Source organism: Arthrobotrys flagrans (assembly GCF_004000055.1).
Source record: "Arthrobotrys flagrans strain CBS H-5679 chromosome Unknown unitig_3, whole genome shotgun sequence".
Lineage (NCBI taxonomy): Eukaryota > Fungi > Ascomycota > Orbiliomycetes > Orbiliales > Orbiliaceae > Arthrobotrys > Arthrobotrys flagrans.
In genome coordinates this window covers 2079247-2105130 of record NW_027137547.1, presented here as the reverse complement: position 1 = coordinate 2105130, position 25884 = coordinate 2079247, and the positions used below count along the sequence as shown (strand labels likewise).

At 47.9% G+C, this 25884-nt stretch overlaps 10 protein-coding genes across 10 annotated transcripts; 4 read left to right on the top strand and 6 right to left on the bottom strand.

Moving 5' to 3' along the window:
- Positions 1–1684: 1684 nt before the first annotated feature.
- On the top strand, positions 1685–5034 carry DFL_002000 (uncharacterized protein; the record flags this gene model as incomplete). Its single annotated transcript, XM_067630719.1, has 2 exons — positions 1685–2088; positions 2145–5034. The coding sequence occupies 2 exons, from the start codon at positions 1685–1687 to the stop codon at positions 5032–5034; spliced, it is 3294 nt and encodes a 1097-aa protein (XP_067493334.1).
- Positions 5035–5761: 727 nt separating this feature from the next.
- Positions 5762–6240, bottom strand: DFL_001999 (60S ribosomal eL29 domain-containing protein; the record flags this gene model as incomplete). The annotated part of the gene is made up of 3 exons (XM_067630715.1): positions 5762–5797; positions 5890–6042; positions 6178–6240. The coding sequence occupies 3 exons, from the start codon at positions 6238–6240 to the stop codon at positions 5762–5764; spliced, it is 252 nt and encodes an 83-aa protein (XP_067493333.1).
- A 341-nt stretch (positions 6241–6581) lies between these two features.
- Positions 6582–7579, top strand: DFL_001998 (60S ribosomal protein uL11; the record flags this gene model as incomplete). The annotated part of the gene is made up of 4 exons (XM_067630714.1): positions 6582–6585; positions 6886–6919; positions 7065–7510; positions 7566–7579. The coding sequence occupies 4 exons, from the start codon at positions 6582–6584 to the stop codon at positions 7577–7579; spliced, it is 498 nt and encodes a 165-aa protein (XP_067493332.1).
- Positions 7580–8342: 763 nt separating this feature from the next.
- Positions 8343–9880, top strand: DFL_001997 (uncharacterized protein; the record flags this gene model as incomplete). The annotated part of the gene is made up of 3 exons (XM_067630713.1): positions 8343–8408; positions 8483–8651; positions 8733–9880. 3 exons carry the CDS (start codon positions 8343–8345, stop codon positions 9878–9880), a joined length of 1383 nt encoding a protein of 460 aa, XP_067493331.1.
- A 422-nt stretch (positions 9881–10302) lies between these two features.
- DFL_001996 (uncharacterized protein) lies at positions 10303–11597 on the bottom strand (the record flags this gene model as incomplete). Its single annotated transcript, XM_067630712.1, has 2 exons — positions 10303–10864; positions 10942–11597. 2 exons carry the CDS (start codon positions 11595–11597, stop codon positions 10303–10305), a joined length of 1218 nt encoding a protein of 405 aa, XP_067493330.1.
- Positions 11598–12710: 1113 nt separating this feature from the next.
- On the bottom strand, positions 12711–13891 carry DFL_001995 (uncharacterized protein; the record flags this gene model as incomplete). The annotated part of the gene is made up of 5 exons (XM_067630711.1): positions 12711–12841; positions 12906–13017; positions 13086–13515; positions 13588–13675; positions 13744–13891. The coding sequence occupies 5 exons, from the start codon at positions 13889–13891 to the stop codon at positions 12711–12713; spliced, it is 909 nt and encodes a 302-aa protein (XP_067493329.1).
- Positions 13892–15518: 1627 nt separating this feature from the next.
- DFL_001994 (uncharacterized protein) lies at positions 15519–16111 on the top strand (the record flags this gene model as incomplete). Its single annotated transcript, XM_067630710.1, has 2 exons — positions 15519–15966; positions 16020–16111. 2 exons carry the CDS (start codon positions 15519–15521, stop codon positions 16109–16111), a joined length of 540 nt encoding a protein of 179 aa, XP_067493328.1.
- A 227-nt stretch (positions 16112–16338) lies between these two features.
- On the bottom strand, positions 16339–17136 carry DFL_001993 (uncharacterized protein; the record flags this gene model as incomplete). The annotated part of the gene is made up of 1 exon (XM_067630709.1): positions 16339–17136. The coding sequence occupies one exon, from the start codon at positions 17134–17136 to the stop codon at positions 16339–16341; it is 798 nt and encodes a 265-aa protein (XP_067493327.1).
- A 1436-nt stretch (positions 17137–18572) lies between these two features.
- Positions 18573–20151, bottom strand: DFL_001992 (uncharacterized protein; the record flags this gene model as incomplete). Its single annotated transcript, XM_067630708.1, has 3 exons — positions 18573–19279; positions 19333–19618; positions 19684–20151. 3 exons carry the CDS (start codon positions 20149–20151, stop codon positions 18573–18575), a joined length of 1461 nt encoding a protein of 486 aa, XP_067493326.1.
- Positions 20152–20890: 739 nt separating this feature from the next.
- DFL_001991 (uncharacterized protein) lies at positions 20891–22888 on the bottom strand (the record flags this gene model as incomplete). Its single annotated transcript, XM_067630707.1, has 4 exons — positions 20891–20941; positions 21013–21383; positions 21442–22374; positions 22444–22888. 4 exons carry the CDS (start codon positions 22886–22888, stop codon positions 20891–20893), a joined length of 1800 nt encoding a protein of 599 aa, XP_067493325.1.
- Between the last annotated feature and the right edge of the window lie 2996 nt (positions 22889–25884).

The following is a 25884-nucleotide window of genomic DNA, read 5'->3' as shown; positions in this document are numbered from 1 at the left end:
TTTGCCAAATTGAAAGCACCCCAGAGTAGTTTTTTTCCGCAAGGGCCGAAGGGATAAACATGCACATGCAGTTATTTCTGTTGAGGTTGTACTGGCAGGGGTACCTCACAGAAAGAGGGAAAACTGCACACTGCCGACAATGCATGGCCGCAGCCCGGGTTTGATATAACCGGGTGCCGTACGGCGCGCTGTACACCGTAGGTACACACGGCGCACTTTCTGTAGGTTTTATCATCATCTAAAAGCCATAATACTACCTCACGAATATCAGTCATCCAAAAGTGGTTTAACTTCCTCGTCTACTAACGGCTTTAATTCGCCTTTCTCGCTTGTTCACTCGTTAAAATTTCCCCTTGGCAGATGTCATGGATGACGGCGAAGAATGGCGGTGATGGCTTCGATACATTTTGCCGTTTTCTCTAGTATAGACGACTATCGGGTCTTGGTCATATATCATTGGACTTTTGATACTAGTTTGGATGCGTATAAAAATAGAAAGATCTTTAGTATCCGAGCTCGTCGCAACCCAAGGCTTTTGCACCCGCATTGTCGACTAGCATTTTCCAACTGAACAGAAATGCCGTCGAATGAAAATTAGCTCGTGAAGTTCCTAGTTCGATATTGTATGCAGCTAACTGGGGCCGGTTCTTGTGCGACTTGGCTTTCTGACAATCAAAGAGCGAAAAATATTCCCCGCAAACAGCTACCTCCTGAGAAAGATGTTATGAGGAATGCTGTTCAGTTTTAGATTATCAAGCCTACCCAAAGTTAAGACGATTGCCGATCACCAACGTTATTTTAATCTACTTGAAGTTAAGCGTCGTTATTGAATATCGGGTCTTGCCCCAGGTCGGATTCTTGATAAGTGAATGCCGAACTAATTCGACAAAGGAATTGAGACTTCCCAAACGGCATCGGATAGACGGGACGAGATGGCTGAAATCACTCGATCCGTAATTCGCCTTGGCCCTGGGCATAGCAAGTGCGTTTTGTTTCCAGATTTTGTATTTGTGAAATAGTTTTACCGTGATAAGGGACTTCCCGAGCCAGGGATCAAGTGCAAAGTCGCTCAGAGGATAATGTTGGATTCCCGTGCGACCTTATAACGTTGATAGTGGCACGAACCATTGCCTAAGCACCCAAACTAGGCCAGTGTACCCGGTTCTTCAGATGCTCTGGAGTCAGTTTTAGCTGTCTGTAGCTAACCTCGTGTCATATGTAGACGGTGGAAATTAATCAAGGACGAGATGATCAACTACCCAAGCAATATTGGCATGTAGGTCGGTAGCATCCACCCTCCATCTCGAACCTATCCCAAGGTTTCGCGAAGTGCCCTTGTTCCTTCGGAATTTGTGCGAACGGCTTCTTGATGCCGATTAGCTTTGGCCTCCTGCTAAACGAGATGATGTCTGCCGTGCCTGTCAATTGACTAGGGTAGCTCGGTAGTCAGTACCGAATACGACCCGGCATGCTTGTTAGCTGGCGGTGTGAAAGTTTACGCGCGACCGCCCAAATTCTAAAATTCGGTACCCAATTTCGCGCGATTGTGATCAAAAAAAAAAAAAATTTTTTTGTCTGCCCCGCAATGACCCTAACACAATACAAAGGGCCTTACCCAGAATGAAGAACAGAGTCCCTCGATACCCGTCCCCGCTACCTTACCAAACCCGAGCTCGGCTTCGCAATGGAGTATTCGAATTCGGAAAACCTACAACCGACTGATAAGCCGACGGATTTCGTTGGGTCGAACTACGGTCAATTTCTCGATCGGTTAGCCCTTGATCATCTGCATCTGACAGATGCAACCCCACAGCCACACCATATACCGGGTCCTACCGGCCCTAGCGCCGATTGGAGCGTTCATGATCCGGGATTCAGCTTCACGGATGCCCTGCACTCTGACGACTTTAGGTTCCACGTAGATGCAGGAGAACCTGCAGCCGAACGCGGGCCATTAGATGCCGTGGATGTCTCCGATGAAGATGCAGAGGGTGAGATTGTTGATGAGGAATATGATTTCGGAGAAGAAGATATCAGCGAATATGAGGAGGAGGAAGAGGAAGAGGAGGACGAGTGGCTATCAGACGAGTATGTTCTATACATAATGTTTAACGAAACTACATACTAAAGTTGAATGACTATAGTGCATACGAAGACCCGGATTTCGAATTTGACGAATCTGACAATGATGGTGATGACGTCGGTGCAGAGGACGGAGCTGGCCTTACTAGTCAAATCGATGCCTTTCACAAGAGCTTACATGCCGGCTCCAGGCTAGGCAAAGCAGCAAGGAGAACGCATGCGAAGAAAGGCCGACGCGCAGCACAAGACATGGCACATTCCCACGAAGTTCAAGCCCTCCTCGGTCAAGCGAATCAACATTATGCTGCAGGAGAATGGCCCGAAACGCTTAAACTTGTTCAGAGAGTAATCCATATTGATCCGGAGGTCTATTCTGCATGGAAAGTCATGGGAGAAGTATACTTGGCGATTAATGAGCCCCGAAAATGCCTTCTTGCATGGATTTCCGCCGCCCATGTACGGCACCGTGAGGGCGACCTTTGGGTTACATGCGCCAGGATGACGCTGGACCTTGAGGTGCCGGAAGGAATGAGTGAAAACGAGGTCAAAGAAGAGGCTATATATCTCTACGGCAAAGCGATCAAAGCCAACCCGAAAGATTGGACATCTATCTTCGAGCGAGGAAACTTGCTGCAAGAAGTAGAAAAGTTCGGCCGGGCGTCCCTAGACTTTAGAAAGTTGCTGGAGAAGATTTTACCCCATGACACTAGTGTTGTCAAATCTCTGACCCAATGTCTTATCGGTATGAACAGGGTAGATGAAGCCATAACGACATTTGAGTCTAATTTACCGTTCTGGATTTCTGAGCGTAGTCGAGATGGAGGCTTGGACTGGAAACACGTCAATATGCTAGGCGATCTGTGCGCTATCGGCAAGAGATGGTCGCACGGCATCAGACAGATAAAAACGTTATGTCGATTGCTCTTGGCCCGAGGGACCGAGACCTTCTGGGATGAGGTCAGAAACGACTGTGAATGGGACGACGACGACGAACGACGTTTGCAAGTACCGGGATTTGCCCACGGGGTCCGAAGAGGGCCAGAATCGTATCAGCTCCCACCAGAATTAAGATTCAAATTAGGCCAATTCAGAATGAAAATCGGCCACTTCGAGGAAGGTTGGAGACACTTCGAAATCCTTAGAAAGGAGGACGTCGTGGGAATCGGTGACCTCCTCTTATCTGCCGGTGACTCTTGTGCTGAAGCCGGCAAACACGAAGAAGCTGTTGATTTATGGTTCCCTCTCACGGAAATCGAAATGTTCCAAACGGTGGACTTATGGCTCCGTCTCGGAAAGTCTTACAAGATTCTTCGTAACTGGGAGAACGCTCGGCGATGCCTTGAGTGCGTTGTAGAATGCAAAGAAAACGACCTGGAGTCACGTTTGCTCTTAATCGAAATTTATGAAGTTTTGGATATGAACGAACGGGCTCTGGAAGTTGTCAACGAAGTTATCGAGATTCGTACAAGAATCAGAGAACGGGAACGTGCGAGGGAGGCGGACGACGAGGCAAGCGGTGGCCTCTTCGGTCAGGACGGGAGGAAAAAGGGAAAGACCAAAAAATATAACCCAACGGCCACCGAAAGATACCAGGCCGAAAAGCAGCGAACGGAACTCTGTATACAGAATTATCAGAAACTCGAACTGTTGCGCCCTAAGGTTGACCAACAGAATACAGAGGCAATAATTCAATGGCTTGATACCGCAGGAGAGATGTTCGACGACTTCAGATCTTCAAGGGCTCTGTACCCTAGTGAAAGAAGATTTGAGTACGCCGGTTTTCTGGGTTATACGACTGCTAGAAGAACAGGAAAGAGGAATATAGAAAATCAAATGCACCTCATGAAGCGACGGCTAGAGTCCAATCTGGAGTATCAGATGGAACTCGAGGAACTCGAAGCCAGGGACATCGACGAGCCCCAACCAGACATTACCCAATACCGTGGGCTAGGGTTCGATGTCTGGCTTAACATCATCCTAAACTACGCAATTCTTCTAACTTTACACGAGGAAGGCGGTGAAGCCGAAGCATACGAAGTCTGCAAAGCAGCTAAAGATGCCAATGTCTTTTACCACGACAAAGCAGACGCGGATCCCACAAAACGGCCCAGATTCCTCATCTCACTCGTTTACCTAGCTTGTGCTGTCTATGCTCAAGACCCGGATCAGACATCGGATGCCCTCAGATATTTCACGTCCACAATGTTGTTCCAAGACGATGCGTATCACCTATACGCTACCATTGCTTCCTTTGTCCGCGGTAATCTCAAATCGTACCCCGGGACAAACCTCTTCAGCGTTCAAAACAACCAAAAGTACCTCATGCGCCAACTGAAGGCTCTCGACAAGCATGTTCTCGGAAAAGATGTTGGCGGTGTTTGTGCTACCCTCCTCCGTGATGATAACGACAAAGAAATCGTCCCCGATACAATGAGTATAAATGCATTGGTTCTCTACGCTCAGATTATGCTAGACGGACGCAGTTATACCTCCAGTCTTCATTATCTCTCACGAGCCTATGCAGCGCAAGAAAATCATCCTATAATAATTTTCCAAATAGCGCTCGCATACCTCCATCGTGCCATGCAACGGCAATCGGAGAATCGCCAGTACCATATCCTCCAGGGAATGGTATTCCTACAAAGATACTATAAAATGAGGAAAGCATCTGAGGACTGGTTTGACAGACAAGAGGCGGAGTTTAATATGGGAAGGGCATTTCACCAAATTGGGTTGGAGCATTATGCGGTAGGGTATTATGAAAAGGTTATTCAGATGAGTGATGAGTGGGTTAATAATGGCAAGGATGGTGATGAAAGGGCAGAGGAGGAGCAGAAGTTCGAGAACGGAGATTTACGATGGGAAGCTGCTTATAACTTACAGCTGTTGTACCATACTGTTGGCAGCGACGAACTGTGCAGGGGAATTGCTGCGAAGAGCTTGGTTGTATAATACTTATTACCGCATTGCGCAGGAGTTATTTGATAGATATCTTATAGAAGTCACCAAGACGGCAGGAGTTACGGTGGGAACTCGATCGTTAATGAATATATCCATTCCTTTCTTCTACTAAGCTATTTGACTACCTACTCGGTCTGCATTAAAATATCCTTGAAGTCCTCGTGGTGGATGCGAAAGAATGTATTGTCTTCTCCATGCACGTTCGTCCCGTATGCAAAGGGATAAGTTCGGACGTGTTTGGTAATGAAGACAAAGAGTACGTCAATATCGGCACGGAAAATGGGTTGTAAAGCCATTTTATCCTTCAGCTTTGAGCATTGGAGTATGTTTAGGTACTCGAAGCTGTACACACTAATGCCTGTTTTCTCCCTCTTCGTTCTGATCCCCTCGTATCATATTCACACACACAAACGACAAATATAGTCACGCCTATAGGGAGGAGCCGTGAACGATGTTATTATTTTCTGAAGATGTAAACTTCAGTGCATTCGAGGAGGTAACGATCAGAGGAGTAATATCTCCCCTGCCGTTTCGGATGTCGTTTCAGCCCGTGGTATCGGGCACGAAGGTGTCGTGATGAAGGACGTAAAAAGGCGGTGTGCTCCGTGAATAAGGTACAAGGAAAAGGAGATAGTTAAAATCAATGTAGAAAAAAGCGTATGGTATATCAACAACTAAGAAAACGAAGAACAAACTACGCAGACGAAGAAGAAATCATCTACGCGGTTTCCCGTAATCCAGCCTTGAATTCCTTCTATAAGTTCCAAAGATATCCCGAGTCAGCAAAAGAAACCTTCCGTCTTCAAGACCAATAACCAAGAATATCGAGGGATCGGATTAACGCACCAAAGCCTTAGCAGTTCCGTGGAGAGCGTGCTTGTGGTTTCGCTTGAACTTGGGGTCGGTACCCTTCAGCGACGGGTATCTGAAGGTCTTTGGCTTCTTGATACCGTTTCGGTGGGCCTTGCGGCTCTGGTTATGTTGAGACGAGTTTTTCGACTAGAACATCGGAACAAAAGAGTCAGAATATAGTTTCGCAAGATTGATCCATAGTCGAGAAGTCGGTCGAATTTAGGTGTCGATGCAAGAGAGAGAGGAATGAATGTACCTCTGTAAGAGTATCAGTCAGCATACACCCAAGAAAGTCGAAAATGAAACCGATATGGCAATATAGAGAACAATATACTTACTGGCCATTGTGAGGATATGTGATCGAAGACCGTAACTTCGTGGATTATAGGTTCGTTAGGGGTGGGAATATGAAGATGATGATGTCCGAGATGTCGCTAAGGTGGAAGAGCCTGTCTCTGTCTGGTTGGGTGTTGTGCCATAGTTTAGCCCTAACCAGCCCACACAAAACCCGCAACACAAAGGTGACTGCCAAAAAATTAGAGATCACGTGAGTCGCTTCCTGAAAATTAATTTCCCTGCCAGTATCAGTCTTTCACTGCTCAACCATCGACAACTATCATCAACTTCACCCTCACCAATAAATACATATTGTGTTTTAGCAAGATCATTGTTTTGACAGCTTCGCCATGCGTACGTCCTTCGATGCATTAATTCCACCGCCGTCTCAATGCCAGCGACATGTCCCTCCTTGATCATTGGCGGCGATAACGCTCGTTCAAACATCTACATACATTTTTACAAGCGACAGGGGAATAAAGCAGACTCGATTATGCCGAGCTGTAATTTCCTGTCGACGAGCACCATCTATACCACTTGATCAAGGAGACCGGATTGTCGATTCGAGCGAGACGGCAACTTGTGTTCTGATTGATAAAAAAAAAAAGGAATAATGCTGACGAGTTGCATGTTGTCGCATCGGATGAACTATAGCTCCAAAATTTGATCCCAATGAGGTGAAGGTCATGTAAGTACTGCATTTCTTCTTATTCTTTATCGTTTCTCATTCATTCATCTCGGTGATATGTGGGGGCGTGGTTTCAGGGCATCTGGTTTTTCCAGGCTTGCCCGAGGAAGGTGGTGGTGTGCTAACGTCTTTTTCTTTTCTTCAGCTACCTCCGTGCCACCGGTGGTGAAGTCGGTGCTTCTTCCGCTCTCGCTCCCAAGATCGGTCCTCTTGGTCTTTCCCCAAAGAAAGTCGGTGAAGATATCGCCAAGGCCACCCAGGACTGGAAGGGTTTGAGGGTCACCTGCAAGCTCACCATCCAGAACCGTCAAGCCGCCGTCTCTGTCGTGCCAACTGCCTCCTCCCTTGTCATCAAGGCCCTCAAGGAGCCACCACGTGACCGAAAGAAGGAGAAGAACATCAAGCACACCAAGTCCGTTCCTTTGGATGAGATCATTGAGATCGCCAGGACCATGAGACACAAGTCTTTAGCAAAGGAGTTGAAGGGAACCGTCAAGGAGATCCTCGGAACTGCTTTCAGCGTTGGCTGCAAGGTCGATAACAAGAGCCCCAAGGACATCCAGGAGGGGATCGACAACGGAGAGATTGAGAGTGAGTACCTTGCTCATATCCGGTTTAAGCTTCCCCCCACTGACACCCACTTTAGTCCCAGAAGAGTAAACGACATAACCGACTTGAAAAATAAAAGTTTAATGTCTTGACGATCCTTTTACTCGGTTTCTCTGTATATATTACGACTTTTAATGCCAGGGGTTTTAACCTTTTTTTCCCACATGGTCGGGAGGGTGTTATTCATCGGTGTTTTTCTCACAGCTGGAGGTTTCTGCTTTACTACATACATCATCCTTGATACCTACTGTCGCCAACGTACCAGTGTCTATAACATCAATACACACTATACATGGTAACAAAGCAAGTATTAAACCTCCTGCGAGGTCACATCCATATTAAATTTTTTTGAGCACTTCGCCAACACTCTGGTCTCTGCTATCCCACACCCGCGGTACAGACCTATTTTGGTGCGAAGAAGAGATAACATGGGCATTTTCCTCCAAATCCTCTTTTCCTCTCTTGTTCTTCCGTCACAGGAAGGACGGGATGGGTATTATGGAGGGGAGAGTAAGAGGGGTGTTTATATAGGGCGCTTTACTCACCGCGACGTCGCTACGAGAACCTGCAACGTTTTACGATTGCAGTATCGAGGTGGGCGTAGTGGTCCATTCCATTTCGCGGCCAAATCTTTTTACTAACCAGGGTTGTTTTATATATTCAGTCACTAGGAAGTGTGTATTCTAGATGTTATAAGATGAAAATATAAAAAATATTTGTGATTAATAATAACGTTTCTCTACCGTACTATATCTCTCCGCTCTTAGGTTTCGTACTAGGCGCATACACCGCCTACTTTGTATTCCAAGTCAACATGCCTGCCGGTGACTCTCCAGACGTGCTAGTAGCTCGATTCCTCCGGGCGAATAACTATCACGAGGTGACATGACACCGGTCTATACTATATGCCATTACATACCATGCTAACACCCTATCGATATCGAATCGATCCAGACATTCCAAGCCTTCATCCGCGAAACCAATCTGACGCCGGATTCCGTCACCAATAACCCCACCGACCTAACCATCGAAAAGATCCTCGAAGAGAAAAAACTCTACGACCTCGCCGTCCGCTTTGAAAAGATCAATGTTGACGCTAAAGATGTCGACTTTGTCGTTCCATGTATGTCCCTCAAGCTCCATAATGAATAAGAGCTTCAAAAATCCAACGGCTTCAACGCAAATGCTAAACTCTTGATTATAGATCCGACCATCCCCACCGCCCTGACAACCCTCTCCACAAGCTTCAACATCCTCTCCGTCACTCTAACGTCTCTAATAATACCCACATCGGAATCCGCCACTCAACCACAACCTCAACAAGTAATAATCTCCTCGTCATCCGACAAGGCCCTTCGGATCTATAATGCAAAACCACCATACGCCCTCCTCACCACCCTCTCGCACCTCCACGCGGGACCCATCCTCTGCGTAGCCGTTATATCCCAACGATGGTTGCTGACCGCGAGTATGGTCGGAGCCATCGCTATTTCGGACTTAAAAGGTGATATATTGGATAGATGGACCGGACATACGAAGTATATTGTCAAAATCGCGGTTTCAGAGGCAGTCGAATCTCAAGACGGCAAGGGGGAGATCAGATACCTCGCCGCAGCAAGTTACGATAAGTCCCTTTCGGTGCATAAGCTACACCTCCCAAAGTCGAGCTCGGATACCGCTTCTCCGAGACTTGAATTCCTCCAAACGATCAAATTCGAACAAACGGTCGAAGACGTAATCTTCACCAAAGACCACAGGGACTCCGTCCAAGAGCCCCCTTCCGCACTACTCCTAATCGCCACAATCCGAGACTCACCATACATCCACATCTGGTCCATCCCTTCGAAAACCCCTCCTGCGACCCCACAATTCACATTCACCTCCAAAAACCCACTCAACGCCACATCGACAACATGGCTAACCTACACTCCCACATCGCTAACCCCCCATCCCCACCACCCCCACCTCCTGGCGATGATAACATCATCCATCCCCACCCCGAAGGTAATAATCTACAACCTCTCAACGTTCACAGCAGACAAGGAGTTCACGGTCCCCGTAGAACTGAGTGCATATTCTACTGGAATCGTAGCATGGAGGGGTGATACCGCCGCGAGTGGATTGTGGATAAATGGTGATGATGGGGTGGTGAAAGGTGTGGAAATAAAAAGCGGGAAGGTGAAGGCCGAGTTGAAGGGCCACAATGGGCGGAAGGTGAGGTGTTTGGCTGCCGGGGCGGTGATGGAGGAGGATGAGGAGGAGGAGTTGATGATAAGCGGTGGGTTTGATGGCGGCCTCAATGTCTGGAGGATTGGAGATGATGCTTCGGTTTCATCCCATGCACGAAATTGATCAAGCTGGAGTGCCATTTATATATTATCGTCAGAGCGGGGGTATTATTTCGGTCCTCACATCAACAGTACCATCATTCGCAGGACCGTAAAGAGTCTATCGTATAAAAAGATACATTATAAATCTTCTACTTTCAGAAAAAAAAAGAAGAATATATGTCCAAAAACGCCACCATCATGAGAAAAAAGTCGGAAGCTTTCTTTATATATACCTAGGTATACCAAAATTCCCCAACCCATGCAAGTGTTTCTTTGAAAAGACAAAAAATATAGAAGTAGAAAAAGGAAAAGGCAAAGAATCGAAGAATGAGCAGAGGGTATCTTCTTCATCTAGAAAAATCAGAAGTTATCCGCAATTCCCAGCACCTAACACCGTTTATTTCCCTTCCAAATCCCAAACGTCCTCCCTTTCGGAATCCGTCCCTAACAGAGCCCTTCGATCCGTCTTTCCATGTTTTGGATGACATCCTCAAAGCCACCTAAGACTTCCCGGCAGACTCCAGCGGCTTCCCGACTGTCGAGCCGTCTATCCCAGTCGCCTTCGTCAATCCACCGCCTGGCCTGCTCGACGGTTTCGACTTCAAGCTTATATTCCCTAACCGCCTCTTTCGCGCCGCGTAATTTTCGGCTGGCGGCATTCGACTGTTGCTTGAACATATGTATCGCGTCCGACAGGCCGGCAAAGTGGGAGATCAGCTGGACGGTTAGCTGATGGATATTTTGGAGGTCCTGGAGGGGTTGGATCGTCGGCGTTGGAACCGTAGAGAGCAAATTGGTGAACAGAGGGGTGGTGTCGTCCTCATCTTCATCTTCTTCATCATCGGCAACGGTGCCCTTTGAAGATATTGTAACGGGCCGGGTATTCAGACGAGGTGCAGCGGTTGTAACGGTTGTTCCGGGGGCGTTTAATTGCAGTGATAAGTCACGGAGCGTACGAGATTGGTTTTGGACGTGGGTGGAGAGAGAGTTGTGGGCGGTGACAAGCCTGGAGGTAAGGAGATAATGTCAGAATGAGAGTTCTCGGCGCGTATGAGTTCCCGGAATCGGATAGAATTTACGTACCGCTGTGTCCCTGTCTCGATTCCACTCTGGCTGCTCAGATTCTGCAGCCCCTCCAGCAGCCTGCAGATCGGGTCGTCCTCTTCCTCAATCTCTTCGCTATCCACCATCCCATTAATCCCCGGTCTTCGCTTCGAGATCCCTGCCCGTTGCCTCCTCGACCAAGCCTTAACCATCGATAAACCCCTTAGGGCCTCGGACTCGATTTGCTCCATTTTATCTTCCAACGATGATGGGATACCCTCGTGATTTCCATTAATTTCCACCGTCGCAGAACTCGACATTCGTCTATGATGCCTGATCATAGGCTTGCTGGTATTCGTAGCCGATGTAGCAGAGGTACCGTTTGAAACCATGCTGCTCGCCGTGTCGTTCGATAGTCTAGCGAACCGTCTCCTCTGGCTGCTGGCTGATCCTACGGACGATATGGATGCGTGTCGTCGGTGGGTGGGCGACCTAGGGGTAGTCGGTGAGCGGGGTACATCGCCATCTTCGCCGTCCATCTCATCGCCCTCCTCATCTGACCATGCAGCAGCCAGCTCATCTGCAAGGGAGCCTAAGCCGTTTGTAGCAGAGTTATGAGCCGACATCGTCGGCGAAGAAGGTCCGATGTCATCATCGTAGCCATAGGAATCGTGTTCGTCGTAGTAGTCGGCCATTGTCACCGCTGGTTCCAGGGATGCGAAAGGAGGAGAACGAAAGGAACGATCTGAGCGCACAGCACGGAGTATTGTGGTTTTGATGGGCGTATGATGTCGTTGAGCGAGCGTAAATGTGAATGCAAATGTAAATTTAGGAGACCAGAGTATGTATGCACCGGGAACAAGCGGACGGATGGAGCCACCGTCACCGACCGAGAACGGGGGGACCGTCGTGAAGAAATAAATATAGAGTTCGAGAGGTTTATGGCTTTTCCAGAACGAGAGAAGCTATGGACTTTTCCGGAGTGGGCTTGGGTTTTGGATGCCGGATAGTCGAAGGGCTGTCTCACCAGAAGGGTTAGGAGTAAAGTTCGGGAGTGAACAAAGGGCAGGCTTTCGACCTTCCCAGCGAGCCGGTAACTGCCCCTGGTGTCGCTTGTGCTTATGCGGGAGCCAAAGGGCAGGTGAGATTGTGACTGATGGTGAGAAGGTATCGGAAGGTGAAACGACAGCTGGTCCGAAGGTTTTGATTCGAATGAAACGGTTGGCCGACAGGTACACGGACGCCGTCGACGCTGATTGGATGGTTGATGAGGAGAGGCTTTCGTTGGGTGGGTCGAACCAACACCTTTTCGATCAGCAGCTCCGGACGGACTTTCTATCGTAGACGCTCCGTAAGAGGATCTGGACTTCATGATTCTAATTCAACTCGGAGGTATACAGCTAGATTCTCAGTTTTGAAACCACAAAGAAGGGCGTATACGAACGATTCTACAGGAGGACTGCTGCATTACGAAGTTAAATTTGGATTTAAATGCTCCGTCCAACGGCATGCTCGTGTGCCTGGTGGCCAGCTGCATGTGCAGGGATCCTGCGGAAAAGCCGCACGCGGTTTCACGAACTCCAAACCCGCACAATCGATCCAGAACTCGGATTCCCATGATCGTAATTATATATCAGGGTTGGGGGATTCTTTTCAGTTTATTATTATTCTGAGTGTCTATCATGGAAATCGGTCAGGCCGCCGCAGGAAACAAGTACCCAAATGTGATACCATATATCAATATAAAAAGCAGATTGTCACTACAATAAGAACTACAGACCAAATTCAAACTCTCCATATGCTATCTCTTATCTCACGAACACTCTCTCCACCCGATCCTGCTTCGTCCCAGCCGTTGTCTCAAAGTCATTCCCCAGCGGACCACCCCTTTCGAACCACCTTCCCGGGTACTGTGGTACCAAATAGCTTGCGTATATCACTGTAAAACATAAAATGTGTTAGTCTGAGATCTCGATAAGAGCTGTCAGAGAAGGTAGTCTTACAGGAGACGACGAAGATGTCAAATACCCAGAACGGCCACTCTTGGGTAACAAGAAACGAATTCGACAATGTTGTTTCCGCTACGAACTGGCTGAGACGGTATGATGTGCGAATCTATAGCCATGTATTTGGTTAATTTCGAGTCATTTCCGGGTTTCAGATATGAAGGCGCTATATCATACCATCGAAAGCACCGTCGACAGGTACAAGACATAGAATATAGTCCTAACCATTTTCTCCGATAACCCTCTTCCCTTCAACTGCGGCAACCAATCAGACGATTTAATCTGGAACCTCATAGTAAGCACGAGGAAGCAGATAAGTGTCAAAATCTGAAAAGAAAACCCAAAAACCAGAACGTGCATTGCCCGCTGCAATTCCGGGATAGGGATGACATCTTCCTCGGCTCCGATCATGACAGCACTGATAAAGAATCCGATCCCGAAGAGTTGGATTGCAATTGCCAATATATTTTGTGCGATAAATGTAACTGTCAAGTATTGCGGTTGAAACCATAGCGTTGCGAAGTTTTGTTTATCAGACGGCGTGGATTTGCGGATTATACGGCCGCCAAGCACGTAAAGACTGGCGGCTTGGACTGATGGTGCGAGACTGTATTACGAAGGCGAGAGTTAGAGATGTATATTATCAACGGTCCCTTCGTGAGGTGCTACATATGCATACGTCAGGAGGACGACACTGGCGACGAATGCACCGAAATTCTGTGGCTGAAGGATGGATAAGAATCGGGCAAGAAGACCCATAGTTTCCACTATTCGCCATCGTATATTAACTCTATCGCCCTAACGCTACAATGCTTAAATCAAGAGGAATACTCACTGATTATGGCAATAATAATAGTGCACATAAACCACGACCTCGTCGCATACATACGATAAGCCGAAAAGGTGAGAATCAAGCAAAAGAATCCCGCAGCCAGCAGAGCAGCTGATGCCTCGGCATTATATCGATATGGCTCATAAGTCATAGTTGTTTTGTCGAATGCTGCGGATCGAGTATATTCGAAGGGAATGGAAAGGTAGCACTCATACCAAGTGTTTGTAAGGACGCCCGCTGACAACTGCGGATGAGTCGATATATATTCAGGGGCATATCATCCTCGAAGCGCATCCTGTAAGATCACCGAATCGATACCTGACAACCCAAATCTTACACGTTTAAATTATGCACCTGGCTGTCGAGTTGTGTCCTTAGCCCCCAGTTGGTCTATCTCCTCCTTGCCACCGCAACCCTTCCGGTTAGATTGTGGGGGTCACAGCGAAGGATACAATCCTGTCAAAGTAGCAAGCATAAATAACCCACATATTTCATGCACAAAGGAAAGGGAGCAAAATTCTTGCCGTGTGGCTGTTCAGGTGGTATTTTCGTTTGGGTGGTCTTGGGCGGAACATATTTGGACCGTGTGGATGTTGGTTTCGTAAACTAAAGTTGGCCATTACATGTACAAATGACGCTCGAGTTTCTGCGAGCATTGTAGTTGCATTTTTATGTGTTCTCTTTGGTTTTCCTGTCATGAGAACTGATATCTTGGATCGCCTGGAACGGCGAACATTATCTTGGTCCAACATGTTTAATTAGTTGCTTAGGTGTTATGTTGCATTTATATCGTTTTTTCTTCCGAGAAGGACAGAACTAACGGGATAACATGTTGGTACCAAGGAACCCAAGCGCTGCGTCTGGATTGTTGGATCTGGGTACCGCATATCCAACATGCTCGAACGGTTGAGTTTTGACCCGTGCTTGGCGCCCCTTTGACATCGAAACCAAGGGCATAGGTAGGAAACAGCATCTTGTCGATACGGCTCAGCTGTCCTTCGGCGTACCCGAACACTATTGCTATCTATTTGTTGAGGAACGATGGCTTCCACGGACATCCAGCTGGCGAGAATTCCAACAATTGAGTCGATACGCGTTAGGTCGTATTATTTAATATGACGGCGCCTAAGTCCTGAATTCTGCCATCCCACTTCATGTTGGTGCCGATGTCATCGGATGAATTCGCAGCGGAACCTATATTTGGAGCGAACGAATCGATTTCGTTGTTTTAACTCTCCCTCTCTGACTGGGCAGCCACCGCCAAAGGTCTGGAACGATCTCGTCTAGCTCAAGTTATCAAAGGCTGACCGGGGCAAGCGCTACATTATATCCGTCCGAACTTCCGAATGGGTGAATCTGGATTTCAAATAAATACTCATGGCGAACGCAGCATGCTCATGTTTAATCGTTTGAATTCGGAGTTGCCGTCGCATTTCATGCGGCACGCGGAGTTCAGCTGAATCCAACCGCAAATTTCCGTTGGAATTTTCCCCAGTAGTCATCCGTGCCTAATGTTATTGCGATTCAGTCCCCATCGGTATATGTTCAAACGATTGTTATTAATACACTTGCGTACTTCACGTGTCCAGGTTATTTTGGGTGTGGTATTTTTTGCGTTGATCCGAGACCCTTGTCAAATTTCCACCACCCTTCTTGGATGTCTTTGAAGCAACCGCTGTACCGCAAACCCTTCGATGCGGCGCAAACCCGCCAGCCGCTCCAATTGACCAACTTCAACCTCATTCACCCCGGCTACTCCCTCCTTTCTTTCCAACCAAATGGCCTCGATCCGCCCCTTCACCGCCGTAGACCTCTTCTCCTTCAACCCCACCAACCTCGACGTTCTCACCGAAAACTACGACATAAACTTCTACCTCTCCTACCTCTCCAGATGGCCCAAGCTCTTCTTGGCGGTCGTTTCCCCGACCGGGACGATAATGGCGTACATTATGGGGAAGGCCGAAGGTGAAGGGAAGGAATGGCACGGACATGTTACGGCTTTGACGGTCGCGCCGGCGTATCGACGGCTCGGGCTGGCGAAGGTGCTGATGGAGGAGCTGGAGAGAGTTAGCGAGGAGGTTTACGACGGGTACTTTGTGGATTTGTACGTGAGGGTTAGCAATGAATTGGCGGTGAATATGTACAAGAAGATGGGATATAGCGTCTATAGGAGGGTGGTGGGATACTACAGTGCCGGTGGTGGGGCGGACGCTGAAGATGCCTATGGTATGTTTTCATCGAGAGACCCGAGATGGCGGAAGCGGCTAACGGTCCGATAGATATGAGGAAACCGTTGAAGAGAGATGTGAAGCGGGAAAGCATACGGGAAAAGGGAGAAGAATTCCTCGTTAGTCCCGAGGAAGTTTATTAAACCTTCGATTCCCAGGATACCTGATTCCGGTCTTACGATTGATGAATTGTAGATTTTTCTTTTTATATTATATAAAAGTCGACCGTTCATTCCGGTCTCGAAACGACAGCATCCGATACCCTGCTAATGGCCCCGCCTGATATCCCCAGAACGCTCAAAAGTGGTCAATTTTGAAAGATAAAGAAAAACAAATTACTTTTCGGAAACAACGAACGGATGTTTATATTTTAAAGCTTTGCCTTGATCGGTCCTTGATCACCAATCTCGACTTTAACCCTCCCGCCTTCGATCTCGCATTCCTCACAATCTTCCACGGGGACGCCGTTCTCATGCATGACGACGACGAACTCAATCGGTCCGTCACCGAGAACAACCATAGGTGCATGCCACGTTCCGACGCCGTACGTGACCGCCTGATCGCCACGACACATGAATGCTTGGATGTTGCTCAAATCCGGCAGTCCTCTCCCTTTCGGCTTAACCGTCCCTGATGTGTCAGGAGTGTGGTCGTCTGCTTTCGATGCATCAGCAACCCCGTACGGCGGTACCGGATACGGAGGCGAGCCTCTAATCCCAACCCTCTTATTCTCTTTCAAAGGATACGGAGGTAGTCGTGATGCATGCTTTACTCCATCAGACGCAAGATCGAGCGTAGGTGCCACGATGACCAAATATTTCCTCCCCGGATCACTTTTATCCAACCCTACCGGTATAAAAGTCTGCGTCGTATATGGATGTCGTTCGAGGATATGAACCGTAAAAATCCGGCCGTTGTCGCCAAGTTTTCGAGGGTTGCAGACGAAAAGGTTAAGACGACCTGATGCACTCTTCCCGGAGGGTGCTGCGTATGAGACGAACGGTGAGATTTCCGGGTATTTTTCGGCAGTGCCTTGGTTTACTGTTGCGGATGTCGGAGCAGATCTTGGGTTCTCGATGATGGTGCCGAATGGAGCAAACGCTGCTGGGGTCAATGGCGAGACCGGGATTGATATTGAAGCAGCCGGTGAGGATTTGTATTGAGGCATTGTGTCTGTATATTTATGACAACCTTGGATATTTTTTTTTGTCGGAAAATCGAACAGCGCAGACAAGACCACGGGCTTGGTTTGAAAGTCCGGAAATTTTGCTCTTGCTAGCGGTATCGTGTTATAAATCGCGCGCAACTGATAAGGAAGGCTCCGGCGTCGAGATTCGTATGACCGAACGAAACTTGGGCTTCCCGAAAAAGCAGCTTCCCGCAAAGAGATCCTGGCCTGGCCAACTCGAGTTTGGAAGTCGAAACGCCAATTCTCGAAGATGTCAGCAGAGGCAGTTTTTCGAGTCAATTGTCATGATCGGGGAGACTAACCTCGTGAAATTCATGACGTAAAAGCTAGCATGCGCAGCGTGATAGACCATCTCGGCAACACAATTCTGTCAAGAATCCAACAAACCGGTCACACCGCCACAATCACGATAGAAACCAGATCGAATGTCACCATTCACCCGGAGCCATAGTATACACCTATGACGATTGTATTGTTTGGGTCCGTCGAAGGAGAGCTCGATTAACGATAACTCCGATTGAAATATCGGAGACCACTGTTGGCTTTCTGCTTGGAAGAGACACCGTTTGAGCGTCAAGTCCCGAAGCGTTCGTTTGTGAGATATCAAAAACTTCGAAAGTTCGTGTTGTATGAAAGATCGGTGTTCAAATTCGAGGATCCTGATGTTGGGGAAATATAATGTTGGTTCCACTAGACATATATTTGGGAAATATAGTGCGTATTTCTTGTATTCTGCGATGTCCTCGTCAAGCCGATATCGAGATTTATACACCAAGATATCTAGCTGCGGTACGATCTCGTTGTGATACACTGGGCGGCACGTACACCTTGTGGGAGGTTGCGACTGTAATCGGTACATGTCGGTGATTGGAGTCGAAGTTCGAGCTTGCGAAGACTCTGGAGTGCGTCGTAGTATTTCGGGGTATGGCACGAACAAGTCGATGACCGGTCTTTTGAGATACAGACTTAGTCCACGCGGATGCTTTGAAAAGTCCAGTAATGTTTTCGAGTCGGCTGCCGTTACATAGTATTTCTGTCTTCTAAAAGTCTTTTCGAGGAGGGCAGATTGGGTCTGTTGGTAAACGGACCTGGATTCAATAGAAGAGATATCTGCTTGGGTTACGGCAGCACAAGCTTTTCAAGGCTCCGAATACCATTCGATAGGGGTGAAAATGGGGTGAGTAGTATTGACGTGTACAAGAGAGAAGAGTCATCTTTTGTTTCTAAAGCTATATACTTGAAGTCAATCTCAAAGTTGAGAAAACGCCAAAGCAAGAAACACGAATAAGTGCCAGCCCGAGAACTCCGTTTGGTAAAAGTTTTAAACCCGCACCCAAAGGCTGCAAAATCCAGTGTCATAATTTCATGAACTCGCAACCAAAATTTCCGGTCCCTTCCATTCAGGAATGGAGGGTTTAGAAAGGCGCACCGGTCCCACCCGCAGTCGCCCCACCGAACACACCCATTGCCCAGGTGCCCAGCAAACCCCACATTCCTACCTTCCATCCTCTATACAACCCTTCAATACCGGTTGTCCCACCGCTCTCCTCCGTCTGATAGATACTCCACAGGGTGCCAAATGACCCATAATAGCTGCCGACTGGCACAATCGTTTTTCTGGGTGCCGCGATAGCGAGCTGTCCTCTCCTCAAGCTAGTTTCCAGTGGTAGTCGGATGAAAAGCTCTGCTGTCGATGAAAAGAATGTACACATCGTGTACATCGCCGGGCGAACGACAGGATCGATACCGTAGTTCATACGGAGGTAGTATGGCACTCCGGTAGTAATGAATGCGGGGAGTGCGGCATGAAGGGCTGTTGGGAAAGCGAGGGATGGTGGGCAAAGATAGGATGGCAGGGATTGAAGGAGCGGAAGCATAGTCCGTGGCTTGTCGTCTGAAGGTGCCATGATTATTCTCGTCCTGACGATGTCAAGTGGAGCGAGGAGGAGTGCTGTGATAGCTGACGACGCTACAACAATGCATAGCGCTGTTATCGGGGATGGCGAGTCGATGACCTCCGTTATCGACGGGTCTGGGATGTTGACTACCGCTGAAAGGAATGATTGCGTCCAAGCCTCCAGCGTGGATGTTAGGATTGTATATACGAATGTCGAGTTCGACCCTAAATGGAAATGTTAGTAAGGAAGCGGGCCATCTAATGAACAGGAACCTTACCCTTCCATATTCCCCATACTCCCTCCTTATTCCATATTGCCCCCAGCATGTCTGCCACCGAACCAACCTTGCGAGGTTTAATCTGCCACGAGTGTTCTGGTTTGTCCGACTGAGGAGCTGCATTTGTAGCATCGGTGATCATCCTCCCGCTTCGATCCGTCATCTTTCGGCCTCTGCTAGGATCTCGATCTCTCTTCCTTCTTTGGCTTCCCGACCAAGCACTGGATTCCTCAACATTGTCATTTGAAGCGAAATATGGCGGGTCGTCGTCTTCGGAATCTTCGCCCTAAACACGCATTTCCAAATCAGCAAAACTCCAGCCCCTTCGCTCACCCTTCACTATTTGCTCACATTTAACTGTCCACCCCACTCTCCTCCATACTCTGCAAATCCAGGTGAGACTTCACTGCTTCGTCTACTCCTGCTCCCTGTCCCCGCCACTCGTTCACCAGCACCAGCTTTGCCCCCGGGTTGTCTAGGCACATATTGACACTGCATAACCGTCTTTGCTACCTTGAACGGCTGCAATATCAGCACACTAGCATACCTCATCACAGCTGTATCGATCATATCCCGAATTATAACCGTAACGCTAGGAGTTTCAAGATATTCCGAATAATCGAGGTCGGACAGCATGTCGCGTGTGGCGGAACTGATGTATGACGGAGAAGCGGCAGCGGCAGCATTTCGGGCAGACGTCGAAGCAAGAGTCGAAGCAGATGAACTTGTGGCCGTAGATAGCTTCCCGGTGAGGAAATCGTGAGCCGGAGGGACATAATACGGCCGTAGAGGGTTCGGAGTGAACTGGTTATTCGACATGATGGGAGATTATGTTGCCGGTCGAGCGGCTGAAAGGATGGGTGGATGTTCGATTAGACGAGCGCAGATATCTTTGGATTACATATAACTACGCCGGACGTGATAGAAAGCTGTCTCGATGGCTAAGGAACGAAAGGTTGATGTTGCGTGGATGACTGTCGTAGGGTCGGGTCCCGCCTATTCGGAAGTTGGTGTTGGCGAGCTCGCATCAAATATTTTTTTGGTGCAGTTGCAATGGGGCTGCTGCCAACGCACAGACCCCGCAGCTTATAGTCATCGATATCGATCCCACTTTACTATTCTGGACATATGCATTCGAGGAGTTATTTATTTTTTACGGAGGAATCGAGAGTAGAAAGAAGGCTTTTGGATAGAAAATGGTATGAAAGAGGGTGGCCATGAAACTCTTGATTAGCGTGAATCAGGCTGTGGAAACATCGCTGGGAAAGGTCGAAATTTATGAACATGAATGGATCTCATCAACTCGTACAAAGCTTTGCTTGCATGATGCATATGCGCATTAGAATAGAAAGAAGGGATATTATAACGCGTTTGGTAAAATAAAAAATAAAAAAGGAAAAGAAGGTAGTCGCATGTTAAAGTCGTGAAAGAGAAGCAAGAAATGAAAGCTAATGGCTCGCAGTTGCGCTGGAGATACCTAGGTACTTCTGAAAGAGCGGTTTCTATAAAAGAGGGTATCCGGTCTGATGCCGGCCCTCTAGGAGCTGATATATATCTTCTATGAAGGAAGCTTGCCTTCGGTCTTAGCGTCACGGACTTGTTCGAAGACCTATTGAAGAAGAAAACCTTTCGTTAGCGTTCTAACCTTGACATAGATGGTATATTGATAGCCGAGCTTACCTTCAACATCTTGCGACGAGCACCAACAGCTGCAACTCCACGTTTCTCGAGGGCTTCGTCATCAAGCTGGACAAGATCTTGCCATTTGAGATCCTTAAGATTGTCGGTGTACTTGTGGAGCCTCAAGCTTCGCAACCAAGCAGGAATATCGTTCAAAAGGGTGATATCAGTTGGGTCTTCTGGCGGCTTGCTGCTTCCTCGACGACCTCCTCGTGGGCTTCGGCCACGGCCTGTCAAATCGGAATGGTCACTGTGATAGCCACCTTCGCTGCCAGCATTGACAAACTGGTTGAGCGAGAGCGTAGGTCCACTGAGAAGAGGAGATCCGTAGGTTGGAGTCAAGAAACCATTGTTTTGAGGCGACGTAAGGTCTGAAAGAAAGACATCAGCTTTGGGTCTGGAATACGGTAAAATAGAATATTAACTTACGAGAAAAGTTAGCGTTCTGTAGACCAGGTGAAGGCTGGCCAGCAAGTTGTTGCTGAGCTGCAGCTACCTGAACTGCAGCAGCAGGGATCTGGACGGGCTGTCCACGCTCGTTATACATAATAACATTTTGCGTGATAGCAGGGATCTGTTGCTGGTTTGGAGGAGCTCCAGGGCTAAGAATGCTAGCGGCATCCGGCTTAGAACGACGGTACTTGCGAACATCGGAATCAATCAAGAAGCGGTTATTGACAGTGGACATGGCGGCAAGCTTCATGGCGGTAGCATTGGCCACCATATCAGCATTGTTCTGGGCAGACATAGCATCGTTACTAAACATTGGTACGACAGGAGTGTTAACCATGGATGCCCAGTTAGCACCAGGTGGGAACGGAGAGAGCTCAGGCATCTCGACATTCCCGTTCCCACCGTTGACACTGGTAATTGTGGTGGTTTGCAAGTTCGACGCTCCGGTGGTCGGGATTCCGGGAGAGCGGAGGCCTGCGGAACGTGGAGGAGCTTGCCAGTTGCCCATACTTTCCTTGGTAGTAATAGGTTTGTTATCTTGTCCTGACTTGGGCCTGTTTTCATTTCCGTTTGCGCTAGGTTGTGGAACGCTCTCATCACGCCTCCAAGGAGAGGCAGGCGGGTTGTTTGCCAAAGTCATGGTTGACAAGGAACTCGAAGGTTTGGTTTCGAAGATGGCACTGTTCCTGTTGGACTTTGTACCAGGTGTGACACCAGAAACCTGGCTGTATCGAGCCCTTTGGGTAGCCAATGCAGCTGCAGCTTCTGGGAACATTGCGCTGACAGTGGCCGGATCAAGCTGAGAGTTCCGATTGGTCAGAGTGGTGGGCGATGGTGGCGGACGAGATGGGAACGAGTGTCGAGATTGTTCGCCGACCATCAGCTCGCTCATTCTATTCGAAAGTGGGTCTACATGCATGACTTGTTAGAATACGAACCACGTCAAAAAAAGATGTAGAAAAGACCGAGGCATCTTACCAGATTGGCTTGAAGCCATCTGTTGGAGAATCGCAATGAAAAAGCGAACTTGAACTGGGCTCGTCTGCTGCAACAAAGCGTACAAGGCTGCAGTACGCTCAGCAGCACTCAAGACACGGAACCATTGCTCGATAGCGCTCAATTCGTCCTTGAACTCCTGATCCAAAGTCGCAGCAGCCATCTCATCGAGGGTGTTTTCGTAGGACTCGAGATCAGCAAGCCATTTCTGAGCAGCCTTATCATAGGCCTCAGCCTCGGATCCTTGAGCTGGTGGCGTCCCAGCATTCAAGTAAACCTCGGAAGCAGGACGGATTTGACGCGAGTTTGAGAGTGGAGAAGTGAAGCCAGACATGTCCGCAGAGGCGCGAAGATGATGGCCACGGTTGGTAGGAGGTCGAAGAGATGAGGCAGAGCCATCGGGAGTGCTGTTACGGTTGGTAGCCATTTGCTGAGGTGTGTATATATATAATTTTATAGTATATAGCGGTTGTAGTGGTGTTTTCGAAGCGATATTATAAACTAATGGGGCTGGCAGACGCTATGCTTTTCAAAAAGCAGATTCTGCAGACGGGCAGTAATACAAGTACTGTAGGAGCGTGATTTCGAGATCCAAGGCTAGATGCTTGACTGAGCGTCGTAACAGGCTATTATTAGTATCCATTATGCCTATTCCACTCGAACTTGAAGCTGGCGATATCCGAGGATCCGGCGGGAACATACCTTTGAAAACGGATGCTTGCACCGGCGAGAGGTATTGATTCAAACGTAAGATCGTAAGGTAACGAGGGTCGGAGGACTACCGGAGTCGGTGAAGAAGATTTTAATCTCCTGCAGTTCCTGCTGACCTCAAAGGAGTTTTCCTTGCTGAAAAAGATTCGCTAGGAAAAGTGCTTCCTCAGCGGCACGATCATGAAGGCTGACGGGATGGAGGTTGGAGGTTGGAGGTTTTTAAGGGGGGACAGAAACGTGGTGTTGAGGAGCTGACGAAGACGACAGACGACAGAAGACAATGCAATGCACGTTAACCGCCACACCAGTCCGGAAGCTGCCTTCGAGCTAAGTAACCAGCAACCAATGCAATGTCAACGAACTAATGCCCAGCAAGTGGCCTCAAGGACTGCAACGAACGAGACAGTGAGAAACGATCCGTGCCGCACCGGTGAGGCGAGAAGAGGGGGGAAAGAGGGATAGGTACAGCGGGAGGACTGAAAGCCAAAGGATCGAAGCCAAATGCACCAAAAAAAAGAGAAACAGAAGTCGATTCCGTTGGGTCAGCAAAAGGGAAGACCTCGAAAAAAAGCGACACCTTTGCTTTTACTTTATATATTAATGTCACCCCTGGTAGCCGGAAGAATTCCCAGTCTGAGAATCGAATCCAACGGAGGCCTAGTGGAGCCGACACTTGGTATGTATGCTGCTCGGATATGATGCTTCGCTGCAGGGGTAAATTGGTGGGAAGTCAGTCCCTTGCAAAGTTAACTGCTCACGAATTCACGAGTTTCGAGTTCGATGGAGGGGTGGCGAGAAAGGAATGATCCGTAGCCAGGAGTGTCGAAGCTACGATAAAAAAAAGCACAAAGATGCTTAAGCAAGCAAGCCGAAATAAAGGATTCTCGATCTCAAGGAGAAGGGAAAATTGTGAAGCCTATATACACCATGCTATGCGGTCTGTCTGTCTCTGACAGTGGTGGGATATCTGACCTCGTCTGAGGCTGAACCATCCCGCCATAGATACCACGATTCCTACACTCAATCCTATTTATGGATAGCGAGTTTAATTTCGAGCCGTCGACAGCCAATAACCCAGGATGCTATTACTTCCGAAAGCAAATTATCTGCCCACCACTACGTCCCCAACGCCAAAGTGAAGATCCTGAGACGGCAAACAATCCAAAAGGGAACGAGCCACCTGCTCGGGTTGAATGCCTACCAGACCAAGCATGCAGATGATCAAAGTTTTCTCTCCTTGGTGTCATTGAAGCTTCTGCAGGGCTAGGTCAGAAGCCCCGGTTCTCGACAGTTTAATCCGCCCATCTGAGGCGTCCAAGGTCCACGCGAGTTTCATATCTAAAAGCCGCGCGGGCAAACCATCTTATCTCAAGTCAACAGCTGTGCAGAAACCCTACCTGCGACGAAAGCTATGGTCCTTGCTCCTCAGCCGAGAGATGCGATCTCGTCGCATGTTACGAATCTTCAAAGGACCCCTAAAGAGCTGTTGGATATAAATTGCACCCGAAATACCCTGCCGACTTCTAGAAACTCTGTACATCCAACACCGAGAAGAGGAGGAGCATGCAGGACCAGCATCTGGTTTCTTCCACATATCTAACCTTTTCACTGTAGTCCAACCATTCCAATTGCAACCCAGGTGCAAAGTTCCGACGGGACCGATTATTTTCCATCAGGAAATCCTATGATGACATCAGCTTTTTAATTTTAGAAACCGTACGGTTACCTGTAGCCTTGTGGGAACCAATCTACGGGAGCATTCGAACACTCTGTCGTGAAACTGTAGATGTCTTGGTGGCTATGAATACCTTTTACATCGAATGAACATGATATGCTATGTCACGATGCAGTAGCATAATGGCTATGTCCTTAATATCTTCAAATAATGTATCGACAGCGCCATCTTAAGATGTTCTTGGGTCAGTGCCGCACACCAGGCTGGAGATACCTCGCCTGTCCGAATTAGGATACACCACGCGAGCAACACGAATTCCTTCCAAAATTGAAGGGATCTAACTAGTTGAAATCTAGTCTACCTGAACTCACAGAAGAATTGGGATGGTAAATGGTACGTTATCAGCATTTAAAGGCTGAATTACTTATAATCGTAAGTGTAAAGACCGTCCTAAGTAAGTACTAGTATAGCCTTAGTCTAGTACAAGTAAGTGTAGAAGCAATATATCTACACGTACCAACGCGCAACTTCAAAAGAATCAATTGTTCATGAGTAATAAAAGGATAGTGAAATCTCGCTGCTCGAGTTCAGGACTAGCAAAAGAAATATTTAAGTATCCCACCGACTGTTAAACATATCTTGGCTTCGATGCTGATATCCCATGCCTGTTCTTTTGAGGATTGTCCGAGCTGAGACAGAAAGCTACATATAGCCCCGATCTTTTGTATCTCGATAACATCTCAGAAAGCGATAGCCCTCGAATTAGTTATTTAAGCGGTAATTTATATTGGGTTTATCGGGACCAATAATATTCGATACCACATTCCAATCCAGCCGACATTTGATATTGCTACCTGATCATATACTGCAAGATGTTTGATATAATTGTGCGGAAGAAAAGGAAAGAAATGTCGCGAGATCGTAGTTGATATATTTTTACCAACTTTTAAGATCATATTCTAGGCTTTTCTCTCGGCTTGTAGATCTTTTGGCCTCGTAAATAAACCCCTATCAATATCGTAAAGAACATGTCTACC